The following is a 27,469-nucleotide window of genomic DNA, read 5'->3' as shown; positions in this document are numbered from 1 at the left end:
CTATTCCAACACAAGTGATCCTTTCCTAAAATGCTTGGTCAGAGCCTCCTCTGAATATTCTTGAGATCTGAAGACTCCAATAGCCTCATACCTATTAGTCCTATTGATCCCAGTAGCTTCTTAAGTCAACACTTATATTGGTACACTTTATTTACCCAAAGAACTTTGGTCTAGTTCTTGCTCAAAGAAACACATAATTGAAATTGGGTACATAGAGGGATGATACTTGGATCATGGATGGCTGATTACAAGTCTACTTACCATATTTTTCCAGATGCTGGCAGCAGCTGTCCACCAGCCTGGGGACCTGCCTGTAAATAGGATTCAGACTCAGCCTCTTATCTCTGGCCTTTTCTTTTTTACTATGAGCGTCAGCAGGCAGGGAGAGTTGCAAAGCTTCGAGGAGTCGAGAGTGGTTGTCATCCAGATCCGTGATGGAATCCACTGACATGGCACCCTGCAAGTGATATGCAGATTTGAAGATCACAGGCAGCAGAAAGAAAAGCAGTTGCTTGCAGAGGCTACCCAGTACATGTTCCTGGAGGACTATTACTCTCAAAAGATACTGCTGCTAGATTTTTGTTATGTAGTTTACAGATGTTTATTGCTAATGTATTCGGAGGAAAGAGTAAATGCCTTTTGAAAAAGCTAGAAAATCTCTACAAGTATTGTTAGTTATGATTTCAATACATATACTTTTCCTAATAGAAGACAAGATATGGGAAACATATAATTAAAATAGTTTGATTTAACCATTTCACTTTTGAAACAAAAAAATGAATACTCAATGAATGAGGTAAAGTCATAGAAGTCTTTTGAATAAAACAAATCCTCAAATATAGCTCTGAGAAGTAGACTTTATACATAGGAAGATTCAAACTGGGCATGCTGGCACATGCCTGTGACCCCAGCATGCAGGAGGGTAAAGCCATCCATCCTGGATGAAGTGTGTGCTAAGAAGTCAGCTATTAGAGTCCTGGTAGGGCCTGGACAGAGAAAGAAGTCCACTGCCTAGGTCCTAGATAACCAGAAAGCTCAAATTTAGAGCTTAGGTGTTACTGATATTGTCTAAGACAATTACAGGCTTAGAAGAACAAATTCATCTGGAAAATACAAAAATTCCTTAATTTTGTCATTTTTCCACTTTGAATCATAGTCAATACCATGAAAAAAATAACAGGGCTTTAGGTCTTGCAATACCTTGGAAGAAGTCCTGAATGCTGATAGCTAAAAAATGAGAGTTATAAATGGAGGTTTGGTTGTATATTTAACTAGGACAGTATTTCGTGGCTGGATTGGCAAAGATTTCTAGCCCAAAGCTTAGAGAAAGGGACATAGGAATTCTTAGATCTGCTTTGCAGTGACTATGCTGACTCCCATCCAGATGGCCTGAGAAATGTAGTTTTCTAGATTTGGACACATAAGAGCACAGGACCTAGAACATAGTGCCCTCTCCATCACTGGCATCATATTGCTATCACATGAATATGAAAGAGAGTGCATACAGGATTGCACAGCTCTATCTGAGAAATGACAAGTGCCATTGATAAGGAAAAGCTAAATTGTTCATTGAGTATGAACAACTGTGGCTAATTCACTGATCCAGGCACATTCTAAGAATGACACTGAAAAAAAAATTATCAGAAACACTGGACATTGGCCTCAAAACTCAGCTTCTAGCATAAGGGTGTCTAACCTGCAGCCCATTTGTGCAATATATACATATATATACATAGTATGTGTGACATTGGGATAGTATGATGTCATCTATAAAGTTCATGCTATAGAGCTACACAACTGAGTTAGAAAACAAAAGGGCCAAAATAATTCTCATAATGTTCTACATAAGTTTACAGATTTGTGTTTTGGCATGTTCATAGCTATCCTGTTATGCACATGGCCCATAGGTTGAAGGTTGGGCTTTTCTGTTTGAGTAGGAAGTCTAGTGAGATGGCAGGAGATAACAAGAGACCAGCATCAATGGCAGTAGTGCAGAATATTTGAGCACCAATTTAACTAGGAGGGAAAGGTTGGAGGAAATGCTAGCTGCCACATGCACAGTACTGGTTATTGCTGAGTAGAAGAGATATCTACTATGTGTCCAGGTTTCATTTTAATAGAGACTCAAAGGACAACCTTACTAATTTTCAGTTTTCTCAGAGTCAGAGAAGATCTTGGCCAACTCACCCTTCGCCTAACCCGAGGAGCCGGTTCCGGAGTATTAGGTGATACGGACTCATTTGGTGTTTCTGAGGTTGAGCTGAGAGATGAGTTACTGCTTGAGAGTTCTTTGTTTTGTCTTTTATTCCCATATGGAAGGAGGAAAGACCCAAACTCAGATGTATCCTTTTGCTCCTCCCTCTGCATGTCTTGTTTTAGCTTATATGCGCGGTCATTAGCAATGACTTGGGATAAGGGCATCCCAAACGCCTGTGGAATAAATTCTGCAAGGAAAAAAAAAAACAGATATTTACATTTAGAGAAGACTCAAACAGGAGAGGATGCTCATTCATATCACATCCATAAAAGCAGACATAGTCAAATTAATGATTCCTTAATCAGCTACTGAGATGGTTTTGTGTTTTTGAACAAAATGTCCCAAGTTACCGTTTTTCAGTAAAGGAAGTTAGTAGGTACAAATACACATTTTAAAAATGTAGGTCTCTAATCTTTTCCCATCTGCTGAAGTCTGTTTTAAAGGAAATAACTTTGTAAAAATAAGTATGATATTTGGACAGACTACAAAAAATACTTTATGCTCATGATCATACATCTTCATAAACCATTACTCTTCAATTTTTATCCTTTAGAAGTCTTTGAAGGCATGAGAAACCACAAATATCCATTCACTCAAGAAATATTTATTGAACACCTACTAATTGCCATGTCAACTTTTATAATGGAGGGAGCTATAAAAAAATCTCAAGTTCTTTCTCATGAGATGTGGTGGGGATGTGCAGAGTCAGACATGTAAATAATTATAACAGAGCGACTCTCATCTGAATAATAGAGAGATGAAGAAATCCAAGGATGAAATTCAACTGATATACTTTAAAGATCCTAATAAAAGAGGCAATATAGGAAGTAATAACCTAAGGGTCAGAGGAGCAATTTAGGAGCACCTTAAGAAGAAATTTTTACTTTTTCTCCCTTTTGTTCTGTGTTTCTACTGCCTATCTCCAGCTCTCTGGGTTACACATGCCTCTTTTTTTTAATTTATTTATTTATTAAGGATTTCTGCCTCCTCCCCGCCACCGCCTCCCATTTCCCTCCCCCTCCCCCGATCAAGTCACCCTCCCTCATCTGCTCAAAGAGCAATCAGGGTTCCCTGACCTGTGGGAAGTCCAAGGACCGCCCACCTCCATCCAGGTCTAGTAAGGTGAGCATCTAAACAGCCTAGGCTCCCCCAAACCAGTACGTGCAGTAGGATCAAAAACCCAGTGCCATTGTTCTTGACTTCTCAGCAGTCCTCATTGTCCGCTATGTTCAGCGAGTCTGGTTTTATCCCAGGCTTTTTCAGACCCAGGCCAGCTGGCCTTGGTGAGTTCCCGATAGAACATCCCCATTGTCTCAGTGTGTGGGTGCACCCCTCGCGGTCCTGAGTTCCTTGCTCGTGCTTCGTCTCCTTCTGCTCCTGATTTGGACCTTGAGATTTCTGTCCAGTGCTCCAATGTGGGTCTCTGTTTCTGTCTCCTTTTTATGATCTATATTCAGGCTCTCTGATGACCACATGCAGAAATGGGCTTGAACATGATATAGCTTGTGGGAAGCCCAGGGTAAATTTTGTTAAATCTATTTTTTTAAATTAGGTACCATTTGAGGAAGAGACAGAACAGAACTTTTTGGCTTCATTAGGCAATATATATATAGTTGCTTCCTGCATCATTGTGATCCGTGTATGTTCGTATATGTTAGTTCCTCAGAAATAGACATTTTATTAGCAGCATTTTAGATTTATGCTGAAACTATTAATAATTCAATTAAGTAAATTATTCTTGTTAGACTCAAAATTACATCTCTTAGAAGTCACAGCATTTAGCCCTTGTTTTTTCACAAGTCCTGTGAATGAATCTGGAATGATCAAGGGAAAATAACTCTAACATTATTTGTTCTTTGAACAAAAAAGCTAACATTAAACCAGGTAGAAAGAGGTTTTAAAAGGTTTTCCTGCTTGATTCGTGGCAACATTTTAAACTAGGCTAATAGCCAAGTCTCCATTAAAAGCAGAGACGGTATTTTAAATACCTCTGGTCCCATCAAAAGATGCAATTTTTTTTGAAGTATAAAGTTCTAAGTTCATCTGGGGATTTTTCAGAGGTGGTTGCTCTGCCAGTGAACTATGGGACACATGTCAGTCAAAAAGTTCTGCTTTTCTCCTTTGAGGTTAGACTAATACTGTAAAGAGCAGTTTCAGGTTATAGTTGTCCACTTGAAGGATTTCTTATAAGAATCAGGACATAATCAGATGTTCTTCAAAACGTTTGGACATACACATGGCAAGACTGACAGCCACATAGAATATACAGGTATGTGTGGGGATAGTAACAACAGAGAGAACTTTGAAATAGATCATGTGATATAGGTCGGCTAATGTAGGCACATATATGACAGGGACTTGTTCTATACAATGGTGGCTCTTCAATCCTCTCATAGCCATGTTTCTATATAAAAAAAAAACCCAGACTTATTTAGAGATTTCCAGTTTCTCTGAAGTCAACAATTTAAAATAATATTTCTTTCATCTTTAATTATGTGTAGGTGTGTGTCTATTTGTAGATACATGCATGTGTGTGTGCAAGTGCCCACAGAAGCCAGAAGAGGGTGTTGGGTTCTCTGGAGTTGGATTTACAGTTGGTCTTGAGCCATCATGTAGGATCTGGGCACCACAATTGAGTCCTCTGGCAAGAGCAGTTCTCCATCTCACCCTAATCCAGCATTTTTTAATCCTGAAACTCCATCAGTGTTTGTAAACTGTAATAACCGAATACAAATTAAAGAGGAACCATATGGATTCATTATCTCCTACTAAGAATGGGTTTCTGTTTCTCTCTGGTATGGTAGGCTTCTGTTAGGACTGAATTTATTATTTCAAAGCAAGAGTTTCAATGGGTTCTCTTTATTTTCTTGCTGCTTTTCTCAAAGACTATTACAAGCTTCAGAACGTAGAGTCCTCTAAGCTCCAAACATCGCATGTTGTCTTGAGGTCTTTATAATATTCTAGGAAGGATCCCTGTATATTTTTTCTTCTTAAAAATACAGCTATTGTGAAATCAAGAACTTACCAAATTTCTATTGGGCAAAATTATCATTTATGTGGCAATAAAGTGTTGGGTGCATATGCCCCTTTTCTGTGAGGGGGGTGGGGTCACAGAAATCTAACAATTCTTTGCAAAGACAGAAGCTAATAAACTTGATAATAGGATTTTTAAATGACAAAGATATTACCTAAGGCTCACTGTGCTATGACTAGGGACAACTAGTAATGTGTTCTGATCAGAGCCATGTGTTCCACCAGGATATTATCAGTGGTTGTCTTTACCTTGTCATGAAACACAGGGTAAAAAGGTGATGAAATTTCTTCTTAGCTCCCAGCTGTTCCCTTTAGAGCCCCACTCTCCCACCTGTGGCAGAAGCTTACCACCACAGGCTTGTCCTTGTCCTTTTCTTGGTTGTTTTCTTCTATTATTGTCCTTGAATCACCATTAAACCACCAATCTCACCTAAGACTTGGTGACTTGCCAGTCCATCTTAGTGGCTCACATGACTCTCTCCTCTCATGTTTACTCATCCCCTTTCTCTCTTCTGACCTTTGGCTGTATGCCACCTTTGTCACTTCCTTAGTCCCATGCAGTACCTTCTTTCCCCCAGAATTTATACTTGATTTCCATCTCATAGTTCTCATTTGTCCTCCAAGCATGAGCTACTTCTTGTTTCTTTACAGTGGTATGTTACTAAGGCATGCCTCATTCTAAGTCTTTCCTTACCACATCTTGCTTGGATTGCTAGGGGTGTCTTGCTTCATGGGCTAAATATGACATTAGACAGTCATACATTAATACTTCTTTCCATGCATCATTTCTATTCCATCATCTTGCCATACTACCCTCAAGTTATTTTCTGTTTTTGATCTATTTCTCTCCGCCTCTGCCACAATCCTCATTCCATGGTACCATTGCTTAGCTCGTGGATTTTCTAGCTTTCAAATGGCCCTTCCTCCACTCCTTTGTGCTCGTGTCGGTTCTACTCCAAGTTCATATAATACAGTGTAGCACGGTAAAGTATTTGAAAACATCATTAAGTCATTCCTTCTTACTCTATTTTGATGATGTCTCAATGTTGTTATCATGTAGACCAAAAGTTGTGTTGTAGTCCACAAAGTAGTCTTTGAGCTAATCCAAGCTCCTTCCAACCATTGGAAAGTGATACATCTTAGTCATTCTCTTTTCCAGTAATGGCTTGTGTGTGTGTGTGTGTGTGTGCGTGCGTGCGCATGTTATGTGTGCATGTTCATGTTACGGGGCTCTTGGGGATTTGGATTTGCATACGCACATGAGGAGGTCAGAAAACCGTGATTTCCCTGCTTAGGTACTTACCACCTTTTATTTGAGATCAGAAGTCTCATTGGTTTGGAATTTTGCCAAATTTACAGGCTAGATGGTCAGGAAGCTTTCAGGGATCCACCTGTCTCAACCTCCCATTTCATCCTTTCTGGGGTTATAGGCACACACCACTAAATCTGGCATTTTTATGAAGGTTCTAGGGGTTTGATTAAGGTTCTCACAGTTCTGTGTTAGCTACTTTACCTACTGAATGATGACCTTAGCCCATAATGTTGGATTTTTATGATACTATTGAATCTATCTTCTTGGAGAATGTCTACACGTAATTAATTCTTAATTTTTCTATTACTACTTAATGTAAAATAAAAATGGAAGTTGCAGCAAATAATCTTTTGTAGTTTTACTTGAGAGCTCCCATATAGTGACCTGGACAGTGAGTAACCATAAGACACGACACAGGAATTTGATACCAAAAAGGGTACCACAATTGAACTAATCTTCTTTTCATGTTGATACCCTGTCTGTGTCCTGGTGGAAAGTTATGCCATAGTAACACTTTGTCCCAATGTACCTTCATTAAGGAAACCATGGAACTAGATCAAAATGGTTTTTAAACTATTTATTTATTTATTTATTTAGCTTTTCCACAGACTGCTTTGTTTTGTTTTTGTGAGACAAGAAAGAAATTTTCTGAATTTCTGAAAGTTACTTTTGTTTGCCAAATAATTAAACTACAAGAGACTAGGAACTTGGAAATCTTTTGTTTGAAAATATGTTTTGCAAACCAATGTCAATCTTGAATTAGTTTCCATATGGCAACCAAAACTTAGATGAGCTTTGTTTAAGTAGCAGCCTGGATGCAAGAATGTCACATAATTTGTTATATATTTTTATATCAAAAATTAAATATCATGCAGGGTATGTTTCATGCTGATGGAATCAATTAATAAGGTAGCATATCAAAGATTTGTGAATCATTTTTTTTATTGGGAGAGCAGGTCAACCGTGAAGAGCTGCTCTCCTTTATTTTTAGATGGCCTAACCTAAGAGGTCATTCAGAGTTTCCTGTTTTCCTTCTTTCCCTCCTGGATTTCAGAACTGACCGTTTTTCACATGTGCCTCTGTTGTGAAGGAAAGAATGTGAACTGATTACAAATGTGTCACACCGGCACACAGCCATCCCCAAGTTCCGGTTCCCAAGATAGACTAGTAATGGCTCCCCGTGTTGACATGGATAAGGCTTTATGTTTTGAAGAGTTGTCAAGAAGTAACTCTTCAGTTAAGCCTAGACTGCCTTGATTTTTACCCACTAAAGCGAATTCATGCAGAGCAAGCTTCATACAGTGAAGCTTGGTACTTCTCTCCTTAGATAGATGGATGGTCTGCCTTTTCATTGGAATCACCAAGACCTTACTTCATTTCTCCACTCATCTTCTCTTATGTCAATACTGAATACTGTCAAGCTTTTACTGGGTATACATTAGCATGAATTGGTCTGAACCATTTCTATGTCCCAGAGGACACTAATTAGTTTCTTACTTGCTGACTCTTACTTCCCTATTAACTCATGTTCTTTCTTTCTGATTTCTTTATATACAATATGAGTGTATGCGCAGATGAGTGTATATACACACACACACACACCCATCCACCCCGCATCCCCCACACCAGTTTTAGAAAATACAAACATCAATTTTCACATGCCAAAAAATAAAAATTCATTCTAGTACTCTGAATTGGTACTTTCTAAAGAATAGGCTAACATCTTTATTGTGTTTCAAATCCTAGAGTAAAGCAACTTGAAGCAGTAACTAATTACTCGTATAGTTGTCTTCACTTTTAAGTGTTCAGTTACTCACAGAAAACTGTAGTAAAATTAAGTGGAAAATTACCAAATAAGAAAGTCATATGTTTTAAATGGTTTTTATTACAGCATATTATAATTATTGTCTTATTGTCAATTATTTTGGTTAGGCTTCTATTTTGCCTAATTTATAAATTATATTTTACCATATGTATGCATGTATACAAAGGGAAGTATACTGTACATAGATTTACTATTAGTCAAAATTTGAGTCATCCATGGAAAGTCCTTGGATAGATCTCCCATGGATAACTGTGGGACTGGTGTAGGTAAGAGCCCAACCTTAAATGACTCATCAATTTTACCCCCTCTAAAGTCACGGGGACATTGAGAAATGTAGTAAGGGGACAAGTTAGAAAAAAAAAAGGATTAGCAGGAAGAGATCAGAGGAGGTGAGAGGGAGTGGATATGATCACAATACAATATACAATATACTATAATATACTATATACAATATAATATAATACATGATGACAATATAATATACTATAATACATATTCATGAAATTGTCAGAGATAAAACACAAAAATTAAGGGTTATAAAACATCGGTTATATATGTGTAATAAAATTTATCAGACAGTGGATTTGCAGCTAGCCCACCCTTGGTCTTCATTATTCTAGCAACAAATTCTGCTGAAGTTGTTCATATTCTACTGAGTATCCTGGTGAATATGATCTCAGTTCTCATGTTAGAATGTATATAGTGAGAGTTTTTATTTGTAAACAACAACAACAGTTCATGCCTGAGATATTTTTGCCTAACAATATTCAGATTCATTGCAGTGAGGATCTGCCAATTAGGTGTTCTTTGGTTTGTATTGGGGGGGGGGGATGCTGGGCACAGAACGATTGATCTTGTGTATTCTGGACAAGTATTTTACCCTTGAGTTACATTCCACAGCCTTTCGGCCTCAGGTTATTTAAATATTACAGCTATAATTCTTTCTTGCAGCTAGAGGTATGGATTCCTAACACTTTTATCTCTGTTTTGCCCAGCTAGAGGTATACATTTAGAAGGCTGAGCACAGTCTGCCTAGAGGCAATGCTGCTAGCATTTAGCAGGGGCTAAGGGTGCTGCTAAACTAGAAACGGTGCTACTGGCACTTAGCTAGACCAAGAATGCTGCTAAACTAGAGGCAGGGCTACTGTCACCTAGCAGAGGCCGAAGATGCTGCTAAACTAGAGGCAGGGCTACTGTCACCTAGCAGAGGCCGAAGATGCTGCTAAACTAGAGGCAGGGCTACTGTCACCTAGCAGAGGCCAAAGATGCTGCTAAACTAGAGGCAGGGCTACTGTCACCTAGCAGAGGCCGAAGATGCTGCTAAACTAGAGGCAGGGCTACTGTCACCTAGCAGAGGCCAAAGATGCTGTTAAACTGGAGGCAGGGCTACTGTCACCTAGCAGAGGCCGAAGATGCTGCTAAACTGGAGGCAGTGTTATAGGCACTTAGTTAGTAGAGGCCAAGGATGCTGCTAAACATCTCACACTGTGAATTACAGCATATGTCACAAAAATTTTCCAGTCTACATTGCTACTAGCACCAAGGAAGACAAACACCACTGGAAGGGAAGTAAAACAGTGAGTTTCCATTCCTTATGTCCAAATGTCATGAAGCTTAAAGCACACTTGAAGCTATGTGTGTGTAAACTGGTGTCAGTGTTGGAATAAGGCTTGTCTAGTACAATTCACGATGCATTTATTTTAAAAGTCATTGTTTTCTACTGCAAGCATAAATGCAGTCACTAGATATATGAGAACGTCAAAATGAGACATGTGTCTTTCTTCATTCAACTCTCACTCATCACGGCACATAAAATGAACATGCATTCACTCAATCACACCATTCAACAATCAGTTCATATAATTCAATAACAAGTCATAAAAATTACACTGTGTTAATGGGGTCCAGGTGACCCTTACAACTAAAGAATACAAATTCAAATTGGCCACAAATGTCTCTGAAAGACTGACTTAAGTGTCATTTCCCTAAATAGCCATAGAAATAGACACAAATCAGTATGATGAAAGCCAGTCATTGCCAAAAACATTTGGGACCCAAACCAAGCATTCTGTGATCTAAAAAACTTGCTGAGGATGACCTATCTTCAGTAAGCCATGAGATGAAGATTGTTTCTTTTCTGTATTCATAGTGGATGAATCTAAACTCTTTTTCATTTAGTTAGTCCTGCTTAATTGTCTCCATTTACCAAACAGCTGGTTAGTATTAGGCATGTTGTCCATGGCTACTTAACCCTGGTCGTCTTTAGACATAGCTGATTGAACAGAATAATTGGAACCATAACATTGGCTATAGTTGCCCACTGCTCAAACCAGCTGAACTCATCAGTTCAGCCTAAGGATACTAAAACACAGAAAAGTAGACCTACACCAGCTCTCAATGACATTCCATTACAGAAATTCCGTTTACATAATAGAACCCAACCCTGTAAACTGATGTAATTAAAAATCTCTACCCAATCAAACCAGCATGCTCCCTGCAAGATACATTGGTTTTAGTTATTTGGCCCTTTACCTTTGTCTTTGTTCTTCTCCTTCCCTAGGGAATCCAGTTTCTTTCTCAATGATTTCTTTCTCTTTTGTCCATCTGTAAATATTAAAAGAATAAGAAGTAGTAAAAATTAAGTACACCAATGATTTTCATATTAAAAACAAATGATTGCAGTTGACTTCTGTATTGACTCATAGAACTCAATGGTGTAAACAGAGAAATAGCTCTGTGAATACTAGAAAAATCCTCACCTTGTGGCACATGAAACCAGCCTTAAAATGCGCTCTGAAATGTTCTTTCAATCATGGGAAGAGCTAGAAACAGCTCTCATTCGTATGTAATTCAGTTTTGACATCCAGATGTGTTTGTTTTGCTATTACATAAGGCTTTTCTCGTTTTATGTGGTTATATAAGTCACCATTCATCTTGAACAAAATCTCCATGACAGAATCAACTATACACACATATAGCTTTGACATTTATAAGCTACTGTAATGTAACTGGAAAGGGAAATGGATTTGGCAGCTCACAGAATTCAGGCCTTACTATTACGATACCATTTACAACCTGCAGTGCTTTGGTTAAGACTCAGTGGTTTTGCATAAATAGTGAGAATGACATGATTTTGTCATAGGAATGAAATGAAACAGTGTATATAAAATGCTTAATGTGGAGCCTAGTAGAAATCCATAAATTCAGATCTTCTTTCTTCCTGTGGCTTGCATGTTATTCTACACAATGACTGTCCCATAATTTAAGTATTCATCCACTGGTGGATGTTGGAGTTGTATTGGATGTTCACTAAAAGTGGAGAATATTCCCTTTTGCATCTAATACTTCTAACAAATGTACTTAGTATTCTGCTTAAATCACCAAATAGTAAACATAACACTCATATCAGTCGGGAGCTCCAATCAAATTCCTGGGATGTCATCATAAAATATTGGCATTTATCATTGCCAGAACATGCTTTGGGATTATTCAGCTTAATGTGTAGGGGATGTAGAACAGGATGCCACACTGGGTTCAAATAGAAAAATTTTTTTTCATACCCAAGGGAACTGTTTAAAAAGTGGATTAAGAATTGTCTCTCAGGATATACTAAAACATGTTGTAAAAAGGCAATACCACAGAATAAAATTTACAAAACAAGACTCTGATAGCAGTAAATGACATAGTAAAACCTCTAGATGAAATGAGATTCCTGGGATCCTCTAGGGGCTACAGTTGTTCCCAGCTCCTCCTCTGCCGTGAAGTCTTGGAAGTGCAGAAAAACCCCAATATAGTTAACAGGCACATTTAATACTGCTTCCCTTCCGAAATCCCGCCCAAACCACTTTTTTCCCACAAAATGAAAATAGTAGGATTTTCTGCCTTTGGAGTCATGAGATTTGTAAAATGAGAAAACCGTGTAAATCAATTGTACAGTGGCCAAGAGCCATTAATCTCTTTCATCCCTGGTGTGTTCATATCTTAAAATCTAAGAGTTGATCTAGCTACTAGGGACTGTTGTGACTTATTATATATATACACAGATGATAAAACTCACTAACTACACAAGATTCTAATCTCTTCTCTAAATAGAATTGATGGTGCTTTTACTTTGTAATGCTTTCTTTATTGCTAGTTCATATCACCAAATGTGTTTGGTCAGTAATGACATTCCCTTCTAAAAAATCCTCTAATTCCTTAATTTATGTATTTGACTGAATAGAATAACTAAACAATACATCTTTAAAGCCTAAGAGATTTTTCTCTGGTGCTAGGGATGGGACCCAGGACCTTGCATATGGCAACCAAATGTTCTATCGCTGAGTTCATCATGAGAAGCCACAAGTTTTTTGTCTATTTTAATTTTTTGTATTATTTTGGTTAGTATATAGGCTAATGGATTTTACTATGATGGTTTCTACATATATTTCATTATACTTTGATTTCAAACATTCTCCTCTCCCACTGTTCTATCCCCATGCACAAATCCTTCTGGATGGTGGTCTTCCTGTCTCATTATGGGTATACGTGTTCTGCTCTAAAGTATATTCCTCAAGATAAGCCTTATATGGAAAAAATTTGACTTTGAATCCAAGCCTCACCACCTATCAGTTCTCTGACTTGGAGAGGTTTGTGCTTTAACTTTTTGATTCTCAGTTCTGGTAACTGTAAGATGACTAGATTTTCTGCGGATTGCATCATAATGCATATTAGATTATATTACAAAACATGAATTTTAGTGTCATATCAATGATGACTTGTGCTCGTCTTCACGACTGGTTAAAGGTTAAGATTATTGTGTACTTCCCCTACCTCTCTAACTTTCTATTACTTCGGGCATGTCAAGATATATGTCTGCTCTCACAGGCTCATCTTTCAAATAGGCACTTTATTTTTCCCCTGCCACCTAGGCAGATATGGAGAGTACTAGCTTTGACATTAGAGAGTTCTGTAACACAGGTTTTGAATTTACCACTTCCCACAGATAAAGTTCCTTAATCTCTTAAAATCTCAGTTGCCTCACCTATAAAATAGGAGACATATATAGTCTTGATGGTAAGAACTGTTGCCTGGCTTAAATAAGGTTATAGATACCATGTACTTAGAGAACAGCACATGCTCAATAAGTATTGATTATTCATTGATCTATGCACAGAGTAGAGGTGAAAAGATGAGATCACAAATATTCAGATATTCAGAAATGGTAAATAGACAAGAACTTTCTTCCTTACATCTTTTTTTTGTTAATTTTCAGTTTCATTTAGTTCATCTCTGAAAACATTAATGATTACTTATTTTCACAATACCTGGTGAAAGGAAGGTGCATGGAAACCAAACCTGAAAGACTCATTCCAAGAAACCTTTGATGGGGACATGTTGCCCAAGTTCCTCTTCTATGTAACTGCTATCTCTAAGATAGCATACACACCAGAAGTGTAGCCCTGCCACTGATTCTGTCACACTGGAAAAACATTTTTATAGATATGTATAATTGCGAGGCTTTATTTCTCTTAAATCCTGCTGAGACTTGATTGGGTGTTTTCACAAAAGCAGGTGTTGGGCCGGGCGGTAGTGGCATATGCCTTTAATCCCAGCACTTGGGAGGCAGAGGCAGACAGATCTCTGTGAATTCAAGGCCAGCCTGGTCTACAAGAGCTAGTTCCAGGACAGGCTCCAAAGCTACAGAGAAACGCTATCTCAAAAAACATAATAATAATAATAATAATAATAATAATAATAATAATAAAGCATGTGTTGGAAACTTAGTTCTGATTACAACAGTGTGAGAAAGTGAAGGCTTAATGAAAGGACCTGAAATCATGCGTGTACCCTTGTGAATGGATTAATGCCGATTAGAAATGCCTTGAAGCTATTCTTTCTCTTTCTCTCTCTATAATACCTTCCACCACACCATGCAACATAAAGACCCTCACTAGATGTGGCCTTTGATCTTAAACTTACCTCCTTACCAGTTCCGTATAAACTCCCATTGTTTATATATTATTGAACAAGCTAGGAATTACCTTCATCTCCACTTCTCTGCTTGATATGGTGTAAGCACTTTGTCTACTACATGCTCCCTACAATGTTGGTCTGCCTCATCATACGTTGATATTAGATAGGCCTAACATCATTAAAGTCAATCCACAGGTGGAAATCTCTAAAATTGTGTGCCTCTTTAAATTTTTTTTAGTATTTAAAAAAATATTTCTTTTTTTCTCTTTCATATATATTAGTGTTTTCCTTGAATGTATATGTACTGTGTACATGCATGATGACTGCAGAAGGTATCTGATCCTTTGGAACTGTAATTACATATAGTTGTGAGGCATCATGAGAGTGTGGTGCTGTGGGACAATGGTCTTTTATCCTGTCATTTGTATTATTTTTAATAAAGCACTGATTGGCCAGTAGCCAGGCAGGAAGTAAAGGTGAGGTGACCAGGCAGGAAGTAGAGGTGGGGCAATTAGAATTCTGGAAAGAGAGAAGTTTCAGTCTATAGTTGTGACCCAGACACAGAGGACACAAGATGTGATTGCCTCACCGAAAAAGGTACCAAACCACTTGGCTAACACAGACAAGAATTATGGGCTAATATATGTTATGAGAGTTAATAAGAAGCCTGAGATACTAGGCCAATCAGTTTATAATTAATGTAGGCCTCTGTGTGATTTCGTTGGGACTTAATGACTGTGGGAACCTGGCAGGACAGGAACCTCAGTCAACAGAATGGCCCCCAACATGGGGCGCCAACTGTAAAAATTAGCTTGATTCAGGAAATAACCAGGCTGGCTAAAGTATAAAACAATTATATTTTTATTTATTATAAGGGGAAAACTTATTAAACAGGAATGAGAAATCCAAGCTCAGCTGTGCCCCCATGGGAGAGAGAGAGAGAGAGAGAGAGAGAGAGAGAGAGAGAGAGAGAGAGAGAGAGCGAGCACCTGGGCTGTGCACCTGTTTTATTCCCTGTCCCAGAAAGCCACACCTTAACTTGGATCCACCTCTTAAAGATAATTGGCTAACAAGGCTTTCACATCAGTGCAGGAACTGAATCTGGGTGCCATGCAGAAATAACAAATGCTCTGAAATGTGGAGAAGCAGTCTCTCTGGCCCCCTTTTGGGTATTTGGTAAGAGTGATGAAAACTGACTAACACAAGAGAAGGGGATACATATACATAATGATGAAATGAAAGCAAAGAAAGTATTAGTAGGCACCTGCTGCCAGGGCCAAATATCTCCTTTGGTTCTATCACAGATATAGTCAAGAATATAGCTCAGTGGGCACAAAAAAGCCACATACAGTCCGCTACTGTTCACCTGGACACCAATGTACAATGATCTTTAACAGCTGAGAACTGCTGTAAAATCTGGGTTATTTCCTACACGGATCTGGAGTTTTAGCCTCTCAACAAAGGCAGAAAAGCTCTATGGCTAATATTCCTCATACCCAACTAAAGTCAGCATAGGCACCTGACCCTGAGCTATTACACTCATTTGTAGTATCTGGCAGGCACTGAAATTTTCAAACCCATTCGAGCCTGAAAAGGAGGTTCTAACTTGTTTAGTCCTTTAGAACAATTTCTGCTGAGAAAAATTTGGCAGGATGATTTTGGCACTACCTCCCTTGTTTCCCAGCCATAGCTGCATCACTATTTAGTTGAAGCAGAAAAAATATACTCTTAGAGAAAGTAAACCAAAGGAAGTCATAGGCAATGTGGATAACTTAGTGGGAAAAGTGAGGAAAAATCTAAAAAGAGACTTGTGGGTGGTAAAGTAAGAAGTGACCCTTTAGAAAGTACACATAGTCTTTGCCATGGGTTCTCAGTCTGAGCACCAGTGACATATGTAGCCAGGTAATTTTTATTGTTGTCAACTGCCCTGTGTATTATAGGGTACATTCCCTGCTCTTATTTACTAGCTGCCAGACCATCCACTCATATTCTATTGCAGCTACCAATGATGTTTCTGGCCATGACCACAGGAAACACAATTTCTGTGGCTGAGGACTACTGCTTTCTTAATAACTCTATGTAGGGAGCACAGCAATATACACAGACAATATAAAGGACACCTTTATGTTCTCCCAAACAAATGGCACCCAGTCTCTACTTCTGTTTTAAACAGAACCATATCAAAATATTTACAAATTATTAATGCTTTAACTATTGGGTTGAATTTAAGGAAGAAGAGCATTTCCCTTCCATTTATAAAGAAATGAGAATCTGCATATAGTTAGTGATCTTTGTACCAAATGCTTAAAGACTATAGGTTTTAGGATTAAAACAAGTCCCTGGAGGAAATAGCCTTCTAATTTCCCTTCCTTACTTGTGTAGAAAGATGCGGTGTGAAAGTACGTATGCATTGAGTGATGGTATGCTACTCAACTCCCAGGAAAAATACCATAGTGCTTTTTTCAAAACCACGTAATGCTATTTACAGAAGCTATGTGGACTGAGAAAAGTTGTTTATTTAAAACAAAGAAAAGATGCCCAACTCAATGCAATGCAGTGCCACGGATGCTAGCAGAAAACTGACACAAATATTAATCAAGCCTATCATCTTGTTGATGGCAATATATCAAAGTTGTTATACTATATTATTGGGGGAAACAGGCAGAGGGTCAAAATAAAGTGTTGTATCATTTTGTAACTTTTCGATTATGTCAAAAATTATTCAAAAAATTAAAATGGCCTTTAAAAGCCTTTTTTCTCAGATACCAACTGTTTTGTGTAAGGTCTTTGAGTAAAGGTTGAAACTTTATTTGTTAAGTGTGAGAAAATGGAGGTCTGGTCTGTTTCTTGAGGTGTTTCACAGAATTGGGAACTCAAATTTGTGGCAAGAAGGGAGATGCCTCACAAAGCCATAGTTCCTGACCTGGTTGAAACTATGGAAATAATCTGCTATTGCCATCTCCCTCATCTGAAGAAAAACACGTGTCCAAGCTGACACAAAACATTCATTGTGGCTTCTATTTTGGTGAAACATACTTGCTAAAAAGGGAGTGGCCAGCTAAGAGTCACAGTCTGTTTTATTTTTATGGTTCTAGTCCTGGTTTCATAGGTGGCTGACTAAACATACAAATGTTATCTTTTTCACATGTTCTTTTGAACTCCAATTTCTACAGAAATATTTGTAATCATCTTACATCTATACTGCTAACCAAATTATTGCCTTATATATACAAATATAAAACACATATATTTATGTATATATGGATTTGTGTAACTACAATTCAAGTGAGTTATATAAAATATGATATTTTCAAATATATTTAACACAGGCTGGGTGTGGTCATGCACATGTTTAGTCTCAGAACTTGGGAGGCAGAGGCAGGTAGAGCTTTGTGAGTCTGAGGCCAGCCTGGTCTATGCAGTAAGATCTGTCTCAAAATAATTGTCTAATACTGTTTTATTCCTTACTAACTTGAAAATCCATGGTTTCTTTTCCTCATGGTGTAGACCTTTCAAAACAAAGGAGAGGCAAAGACTAAAAGCTGTATTTTATTTACAGTGTGCAACAGCAGTATTGTTAAAGAAGTAATTATATTATTAGTGGTCCCAGGGAAACATTCATTGTATTCATGCTCAACATCTGCTACTTTCCAATGATGTACGTTATCCATGTAAGTTAAATTTTCCTGCTAAGTCCACGCTGGAAAACAGATAGGTGCTGATAGGAGCAGAGCAGCCAACATTCCAGGGAAAGTCAGAAAAAAATGAGACATTGGAATGAATTCCAAACTGCAACTTGTACTTTAAGTTGTCCTCTCTGTATTTAAAGCCCTTGAAAAGAAACAGAAGGAGAACATCTCTGGCAGCAAAGGGGAATCAGCTGCCCATGAAAGGGAGATTCCTGGGACCACTGGCCATGCTGTGGTCCAAGAAATGGCTTAGGGTAATGCCTAGATATTTAGGAAAAGAGCTAACGTAGAGATGTCTTTTCCATTTTAACATAAAAGTTTTTGTTTTAAATTTTCTCCAGGTTGATCCTAGCACATAATTAGTCTTAATGGCTTGGGAATATTATTTACGGCATAATACTTATATGTTTACATATCATCTTTTCTCTAGACAGCGGATTCATCATTCATCCTTTTAGTCACCCACCCATTCATCCATCTGTCCACTCAACAGTGATTAGTCACACACTGTTGGAGAGGCTGAATGCTGAGCTTTAAACTTCGATGTTCTTCTGAAGGATTCAAGAGTTTAGTGTCAGAGATAGAGCTGGGAAAAGCTGACTAAAACCAAACAAGGAAATGCCTTCGTGAACATTTAACTAGGTGTTACGAAGGAAGAGTGAAGGATGACCCCAAGTATGCCTGCAAAGGCTAGTGTTTACTCCCATCCTCAGGGGATAAAGTTACTCTTTTCAGGACCCCTTCAGTGTTGGTGGTGTTTTCCTCAATAAATCACATGGTGACTAAAGGGCTTAGGAAATCCTTTTATTTTTTCTGGTTCTCCTATTCTCTGAATGTTTTCATTTTAGTAATATAACCCTTATTTCAGTGGTTCTCAACCTTCCTAATGCTAAACCCTTTCATTCACTTCCTCATGTTGCGGTGACTTCCAACTTTGAAATTATTTTCATTGCTGCTTTATAACGGTAATTTGCTACTATCGTGAATCATAATATAAATATCTGATTTGCAGGATGGTCTTAGACAACCTTTTTGAAAGGGTCATTTGACCCCCCCCCCCAAATGGTTGTGACCCATAGTTTGAAAACCCCTGTTTTATTGGATAAGCCTTGTATTGGTGAACAAACATGATAATATAACAGATTCCAGAGTGTCGTGTAGCTCCTTCAGTGGGAACCAGAGTTCTGGAGAGTGGAAATAAAAATACTGGAAAAGAAAAACAGCCTACGCTAAAAATATGAAAAAAAAACATTTAAGTCCAACATAGCCCCACCATGTATTCAACATTGTCTGAAAACTGGGCATGTTTGTATGTGCCCAGGTATGGCATCATCAAGAAATTTTATTTCACAAGACATATCTTTCTCTATCATCCTATCTTCAGAATATCAATTATAATTTAAACAGAAGAAGGCATGTTGGAATATGGGCATGGTGTCATTTCTCTTGGCACAAATTCTACTGAATTAGGCTTTGTTTCTTCATCCTTATAGTACCATGTGGACTCAGATTTCCAGAATCTGTTTTCAAAGTGTCTCTATTTCCCTGGAGGAGGGAGTATTTTATGATATTCTTAAGCAATAGAGATGCCTCTTTTCAGAGTGCAGGCTCCCCCAAGCACTTGTGAAATGTACTGACCTCCATAGCTTACATGCTGAAGTAGTGGTAAAGTTAACAAATCTGTGGTCACAAAATAAGAACGTTCCGTGAGCTTCTTACTGCTGTAATGAGACTGAACTGTTGGAGGTCACCATGCTTTTAGCTCAATTAAATACTAAGAAAAGAAATCCTTTTCTGTTTTGTGTGAACTATTTTGCTAGGACAATTAGTTCTAAAATTTTTCTTTATAATATTCAAGAAGGACAAATAACTCCTGCAGATTCTTGGATCTCAAAGCAAGTGTTTTCCTATTTTACAAAATCGTTAAGAAATTTGAGTTATTAAGCATGTCTCCTCATTTGGTCAAAATGTGAGGTAGGAAAGCTGCTCTTAGGAGTTGAATGTCAGCTTAATAGCCCAGCTATGGTTTTTTCTTAACTAGGCATTCTTTGTAATTACTCCTTGCTTCAAAAAGTGGTCGTGATCAAATTATACCCTAGAAGGACCTTTTTCTCACTATCATTTTTTTTTACATTTAAATTCTATGAGTTTTAAAAAAAGATTTAAAAAAAAAACCAAAACGTCATATGCACATATCCAAAAGGAGAAGGCTTACTACTGTCTTTTCCAAAGCTGGGAGCTAACCTATTCTTTGCTGCTTCTCAATTTGCATCCTTTATCTCATTACCCTCACAGAGAAAAGGATACTTACTAACTTAGTCTAAGTAGACACTTAGTTTTCAGATAGAGAAGTTTCTAAACATCAAACCATTTCTTTTGGCGCTATTTCTTTCCTGGACTTTAAAAGAAGGGGCGTAGGAAGGAGACCACAAGTTAAAAATATTGCACTCATCTACAAAGACACCTTGAATTGTTCACTCAAGAGAAGAAAATCCAGGGGTAGGGACTGGGGATGCAGCTCAGTTGGTGACTAGGATTCATGAAGCCCTGGGTTTTGATCTCCAGCTAGTAGAAAACCAGACGTGTTGATACAGGCCTACAATTCTAGTACTTGGGAAGTAAATAGAGGAAGATCAGAAGTTCAAAGTCATCCTTGGTTATATAGGGAGGGAGACAAACCTGGGTTACATGAGACCCTATGTTTTTTTTATAAAGAAAAAAAAGAGCCCAAGTTATAGAATTTCACCATTATTTGTGTCAAAGCCAAAGCCTGTAGTTCACAATAATAAAATGGAGTCTGAGAGTTGTGCCTATTTGGAGTGTGATTTTTTTTTTTTTGACCTATGTAAGAGACTAATTCCTCCTACTTTGCTTTTGTTTTATAATGGACAAGCCAATCAGATATCCATAAGCCATGAACTTTAAATCTTGGCAACTCCTAAGAATTTCTGCCTGTTACTCCCATAAAAATAACTCTCTTAGATAGAGTAGCTGGAAAGATGACACAATTGTATAAAAATTTAGACCAATTTCTTCCCCATCACCTGGATGCAGAGCTAGATGATATCATTACCAAATCAATGTTTACCTTCTTTCCTCCACTCTCTCTAATTCATCCTTGCCCCATTTTGTTACTTCATGCCTCCTGGGATTCTTCACTCCAGCCTCGGCAAAACACTCTATAAATTCAAGCTAATCTCTACGATATAGTCCTGATTGCCAGTACCTAGTTAGGAACCTGAAGGTATTTCAGTTCTTGGGCGTAAGAAGGGAGAGAAGTCTACTAGGGGACAACAGTAGAAATGCTTCTCCCTTCTTAAAAAACCCCTCCCTGGAAAGTCAGTACCCTTCCAGATCACTTGATGCTCCTATAAGCATAACAATGCCAGAGGTTGCTACAGCCATTCTAAGATGATGAAGAAAGTCAGCTAAGCAGCAAGGGGCTCCACTGATAACAGCAAAGATAGAAAGCCACTCAAGACGTGGAAGTAGCTTATCCCTGGACTCTTCATGAAGTTAGATACTACTTTAAACGATTTCTAATTGAGCTTTTATAACTTGTAAATAACGAATCTTAATAGGGGAAGATCTTAATAGTGGGAGTTTTGTGAGTTTCTACTTCTAGGCCCATCAGACATGTCATGCCGGGTCTACTTACACAGATGTTTTGAATTTGTGTGTATTTGACATATGGTAGGTAGAAGGGGGGAGGTCAGATTGCCAATAAATCTAAATCTATAAATAAGCAACCCTTTTCAGATAAATGTTTCTATCTTGCCAGCCATAAAATCAGATAGTACTAATAAAACTATAATTAATCCATATTGGAGATTATCTTTTTATTAAAATCATCTATTCAACACACTATTAATATGTCTATAAATATATGGCACACTACTTACATATATATGAGTATATGGTGACATTAGTTGTTTAAGAAATTCATAAAACGTTATTTTTGTATTTAGTTTTACTAAAGAAGTGACTATCTCATTTTGGAAAAAAAATCTATTTACATGTATAAACACTAAAGTCTGAGAATATAAAGTTCTCACCATTCAAAACCACCCAATTACAAAATTAAATTCAAATAACGAAGAAGTTAAACTGAATAGGATAGTTGAACTACACAGATAGTAGCTATGAATTACTATATCAAGTTAATAGTAACAATTTAAATCAAGGGTTGTCAAGAATTTTCTATTAAGGTCAAAACAGTAAACATATTTTTTAACTCTGTGAGCCACCCAGTTCCTGTTGAACCTACTTAACTCCATCATTGTAGCCTTACAATGAAGTCACAGACAGTAAAGGAATGAATGGACATGTCTGGGTTTTAATAATAAAACTGTATTTATACAAACAAGCATTGAGCTGGTGGCTCATGAGCTATAGTTTGCTACTCTTAAACAACAAGTTTTAAAACTTATTCTTCCAGAGCTTTCTCTTTGTAAACATCTTGTAAATACTAAGTAAAAAAAATTAAATAATCTTGAGACTTTGATCTCAAATGTTTTAAAATGTTTAAATAGTTAAAGAAACAGCAATTAGTTTTAATGGATACTTATTTAATTTTATTTTACCCATGAACTCTCTTGATCATATTTCAAGGATGGCGCATTGTTTGCAATTATCAAGTGTACTGTAGGCAGTGATCACAATGTAGAGAACAAGGCAGCCTTAGAATCTTTGAAAGATGCCAGAATATTTTAGAAACTTCAGTGATGAGAACTTTGTTCAAGATGTCAAGACTTTGTCCAATGGTGGGTGATGCTCCAGCACACATATATAGATGTGTGTTATTGTGCCCAGTAGAGACAAAGCCTTGGTTGGAAAAAGATACTGTCTCAGAACATGAAAGACTATCTGTGAATACTAAAGAACAAAGCATGTGGCTTAAAAAATCAGGCACCTGCTCATTACTGGTACTGAGTCATACAGAAGCACGTACTTGAGAACTATATACGACATGACAACGGTCTTCAGCTCTTATGAAAAGCGCCCAAGAGGAAAGTTACAAAAACACCTTCAAGAAACTACCTGTCATTCTTGGCCTTTAGTGGAGTAGAGGGAAGAGTCAGCTTCTTTCTAAATGGGGCTTCTAAAGGCAATTTGATCAGAGTTAATATTTTAATATACTTTATAGATTTGCCTTTTCTCTGTTTAATGACCTGGGGCACTTAGAGGACAAGGATAGCTTTGGACATGGCTAGCCATATAGAGATATGAAAATAAACCTAAGGTTAGGAACATACCTTAAACAGCTAAGGACAATCTGTGGGAGTGATCCACCCCCCAGAGAGTTTTCTATACTGCTTCACTTCTTTCTTTAGTTTTCTATGCTGTCCACAGGCAATAGGTAAAGCCCACAGGGAAAGATATCCTTTACCCTCTCTATCTTAAGATACATACACACATACATGCATACATACACACATACGTGCACATATATGCATACTTCAAATACCAAATATATACAGAACCAACACTTCTGAAAATACCTTTTCATATATATACTGGGCATTACATAACATGTCTGCTAGACCTAAAAGTAGAAAAACACACCTTAGGGTAGAATCTGGATTATCTATTGTTAAAATGCGCTTAGATAAAAATTATGGAATTTCAATAAAATGGCTTAAATAAGAACTCTTCATTTACTTTATAAGTAACTTAAAAGCAGGCTAGTTTTATGCTTCATTTATTCTATGAATTTCCATATTTTATCGCTTTATCTTCAGTGGGTTACATATCTATCTCTCTTGGGCTATGTACCAAGCTTGTTACTACTAAAGAGAGTGGGAAGACATACAGAAAGTCTCCCAGGTATTGCTCCCACTGAGGGCATGGTTCTAGCCCTAGATTCATTTACCTAGCACTACAGAAATAAAATATTCCTTTTGGTTTACTAAGTCCCCTAGAATCACAGCAAAGAACAATTAAAATTTATTCATATTGATATTTTTTCTTATTTTCCTCCTGATTCCATGTTCTCCCTTCTATTTGCTTTCTACAAGTGTGTGATGGTCAAACTGTAGGGCATAAATCTACATTGAACCAGGAAAATGTACATTAGGAAGAGACACACAATTAAAGAGAAGTGGATATTAGAGAACTCTATAAGAAGTAAGTATTTAAGCTTATCTGTGATAGAGAGAGCACTGTTTGGTTCACGTGTTTCCCAGGATGAGATATAAAGTGTATTTATTACTCAATGTAGATTTTAGACAAATGTTAAAACTTTCTGTTCCAAGAGCATAAACTTAAATCTTTGGTTCATCATCATCATAATAGACTGTTATCTAAATGGCTTTCTTCTTTTATATTAGATAGTATTATAAACCATTTCAACAGTGAGATAAGTAGGCACCAGGAAACTTTGAGACTTTTTTTTTCAATAAAGTAGAAGCTTCATGGTTGATGATTACTCTGGTGGTTTTTAGGTGTGATAGAACAGTGTAGAAATCCTGAATTAAAGAAAGCAAACATAGGCTCATGACTATAATTAAGATGAGATATAGGGTTGAGGGCAGATGCATGACAAAGTGATAGAGCAATGTTGACAATGATAATTATGCTGATGGAGATAGATAGCTTTTATGGAGAATGTATGAGATGCCAGGAGATGCTTTCAACTCATTATGGTTGTTACTACATTTAAACCTCACATTAACCCATGAGACTATCAATTAAAGTTGGAAAATGAGTACAGGGTGAAGCTACAGGAAATCATTAAGGTAACTTCAAACCCATTCCTGAAGATATTAGGGAAGAAGAAAGAAGGGTGATGGATTTTGTTTTTTGCAAGGGTAGGGAAGAGTAAAGGGATAAGCTTAACTTTAAAGAAGAGAATTCACACGCTCACTCACTTCTCACAGACTTACAGGTGTACTGTGCCCTGTATCTGGTGTTCTAGATTCAAAGGGAAATGATACATAGTCCAGTCCCATGAGAAGTAATGTGCTTCCGTGGGAGGACCACAGAAAGGATGGTGGACACAAAGAAGGCACCATTAGTTCCAAAACTCCTTGCAGCAGAAACCCTCTTTGAGGACTTCCAAGCCTAGAAGTCATACAAATTTGGTAGTGCTGATTCCTTTGGAATTTTTTTTTTTTTTTTGCAGATTTTGGATTCTGGTCCATGATACAGGTTGGTTTTTATGCACACCAGAAATTTCTACAGGGAGATTGAACACATCACACCTGGATGTTTCCAGCAAAGATAGCATAACACAGAGCAGGAGACCTTTGCTATCTAGATTACTACGTGACAAGCTAAGCCATTGGTTCTCAATGTTCCTAAGGCAGTGACTCTTTAATATGTTTCCTCATGTTTCAGTGACTTCCAGCCATAAAATTATTTTTGCTGCTATTTCTTGACTGTAATTTTGCCACTGCTATGAATTGTAGTATAAATGTCTGTGTTCTTTGATGATCTTAAGTAACTCCTGTGAAACGATTGTTAGACCCCTAAAGAGGGCACAACCCATAACTTGAGAACTACTGAAAGAACTTTGCTTCTCTTATCTAACCATGTTACTCTAACTTTCTAAATCAACATGTAAGTCACAAACTGAAAGCAGCCACGGTATTCTTGGCATACCAAGAACACACATTTTTGTTGTTTCATTGAGTTGCTTATTGGGTTTTGTAAAGGATAATGACAAAGATATGCTTCATAAGGTGGCCAGATAATTGAGCCATTTTGAGGTGTTACGGTGCTTTTTAAAAAAATTTGGAACACTCTTTATTAGACTATTGTCTTCAGATTCTTAAACCATTAACTATTTAATACCATTTTTAAAACTCATAAGCAAAATCTTTCTCAATTCTTATACCAGATATTAACTGAAACAAGAATGAAAGGAAATAAAAATTACAAATTAAGGAAATTAATTTAAGAAAATGAATATGCAATTTATTTCTTATGAAAGGATTTCTCTTTAAAGACTTAAATACAATGAGGTTAAGCCACCCCGCCTACGGTAATATCCTATACTGATTGTGGAAAAAAAAATCACCTAGTTCCTTTCATCTTACCTTCAACTAAGCATCAACATTTTTTTCCTATAAAGGCTCAAATAGCCATTATTACTGCACATAAGATATGGTTTTGTTTGATAATAGTATAGATTACTTGTACAAAATAAGGGGTTTCATTTTGCTATTTCCATACAAGAACATTATATACTTCAATCATATTTATCAACTCTGCTATTTTAGTTTTATTTTATTGGGCTTTTCTTAAAGCTTGGTTTTATTTTTTAATTAATTTTTTATTTTCATCCTGGTCATAGTTTTCCCTCCATCCTCTCCTCCCAGTTCCTCCTTACCACCTCCCGTCTACCCCCCCCATCCACTCCTCCTCCTCCATTTCAATTCAGAAAAGGGCAGGCCTCCCAAAGATATCAGCAAAACATGGCATATCAAGTTTCAGTAAGACTAAGCACCTCCCCTTGTATTAAGGCTGGACAAGGCAAACTAATACAAGGAATAGATTTCCAAAAGTCAGCAAAAGATTCAAAGGCAGCTCCTGCTTCCACGGTTAGGAGTCCCACAAGAAGACAGACCAAGTAACACAAATGTCACAAATACAAGTGTATTGTCAGAATCTGCCAATTGTGTGTGTGTACCCACAGAGGCTAGAACAGTGGTCAGATCCCCCAGAGTTGGAGTTATAGGCACTTGTGAGCTACCCTGACATAGGTGCTGGAATCTGAACTCAGGTAGTCTGAAAAAGCAGTAAGCATTCTAAGCCACTGAGCCACCTCTCTAGTTTTTATTATAACCTCTCAGCTGTGATGTGAAGTAAAAGCAGTCATGCATGCTATGTAAATGAATGAGCACGTCTATTTTCCAATATAACTTAGTTTACAAACCTGAGCTGTTAGGTTGGACCCACTCTAGTTCACTTGACAAATCCTGCTTTGACCACTGCTACTAAGAAGCTATCAAATATTCATTAAACGTAACATACTACATGGTATTTAAAATCTTTCCACATATGCTTCCTGATTCTGATAGTGAAATCTGTGTTATTTATAGACTCGTTAGTCTGATTAAAGAGATCCCGCAAATGTAGTGATCTGAACAGTCAGAAATCATTCCTGGTTGCTTCTATAGTGGCAATCCCTCTATGTCTGATAGAGAAAAAACCTGATAAATATTACTGCTGCTGGAAACTCTCTGATGAAAGCCACTAAAGATTTCTTTATGTTCTCTAGGCTGTTTTAAAGCTGCTGCATCTTAAATATTATATTTAGAAGCTGCAATCTCATTTTTATAAAGCTTATGAAAATGTACATTGGTTATTTAGTATTTTTAATCTCTACCAGGTCAGTAAATATAAGGAAGGGACAGGCCACAGGATGCAAGAAGCCTGCATCTGTGTAGCTGCGT

At 37.4% G+C, this 27,469-nt stretch overlaps 1 protein-coding gene across 3 annotated transcripts in view; it reads right to left on the bottom strand.

Annotated features, from left to right (window-relative positions):
- The window catches only part of Arhgap6 (Rho GTPase activating protein 6), a 505,314-nt gene that overhangs the window by 55,260 nt on the left and 422,585 nt on the right, over positions 1–27,469 (bottom strand). For all 3 annotated transcript variants that reach the window (XM_075957613.1, XM_075957615.1, XM_075957614.1), the window contains exons 3-5: positions 10,960–11,031; positions 2,188–2,444; positions 262–457 (exon numbers count right to left, since the gene is read on the bottom strand). In XM_075957613.1, coding sequence (XP_075813728.1) covers positions 262–457; positions 2,188–2,444; positions 10,960–11,031 — 525 coding nt within the window. The remainder of the gene's footprint in view (positions 1–261; positions 458–2,187; positions 2,445–10,959; positions 11,032–27,469) is intronic.

Source organism: Microtus pennsylvanicus, chromosome X (assembly GCF_037038515.1).
Source record: "Microtus pennsylvanicus isolate mMicPen1 chromosome X, mMicPen1.hap1, whole genome shotgun sequence".
NCBI classification, from domain to species: Eukaryota; Metazoa; Chordata; class Mammalia; order Rodentia; family Cricetidae; genus Microtus; species Microtus pennsylvanicus.
This window is presented reverse-complemented; position numbering and strand designations above follow the sequence as displayed.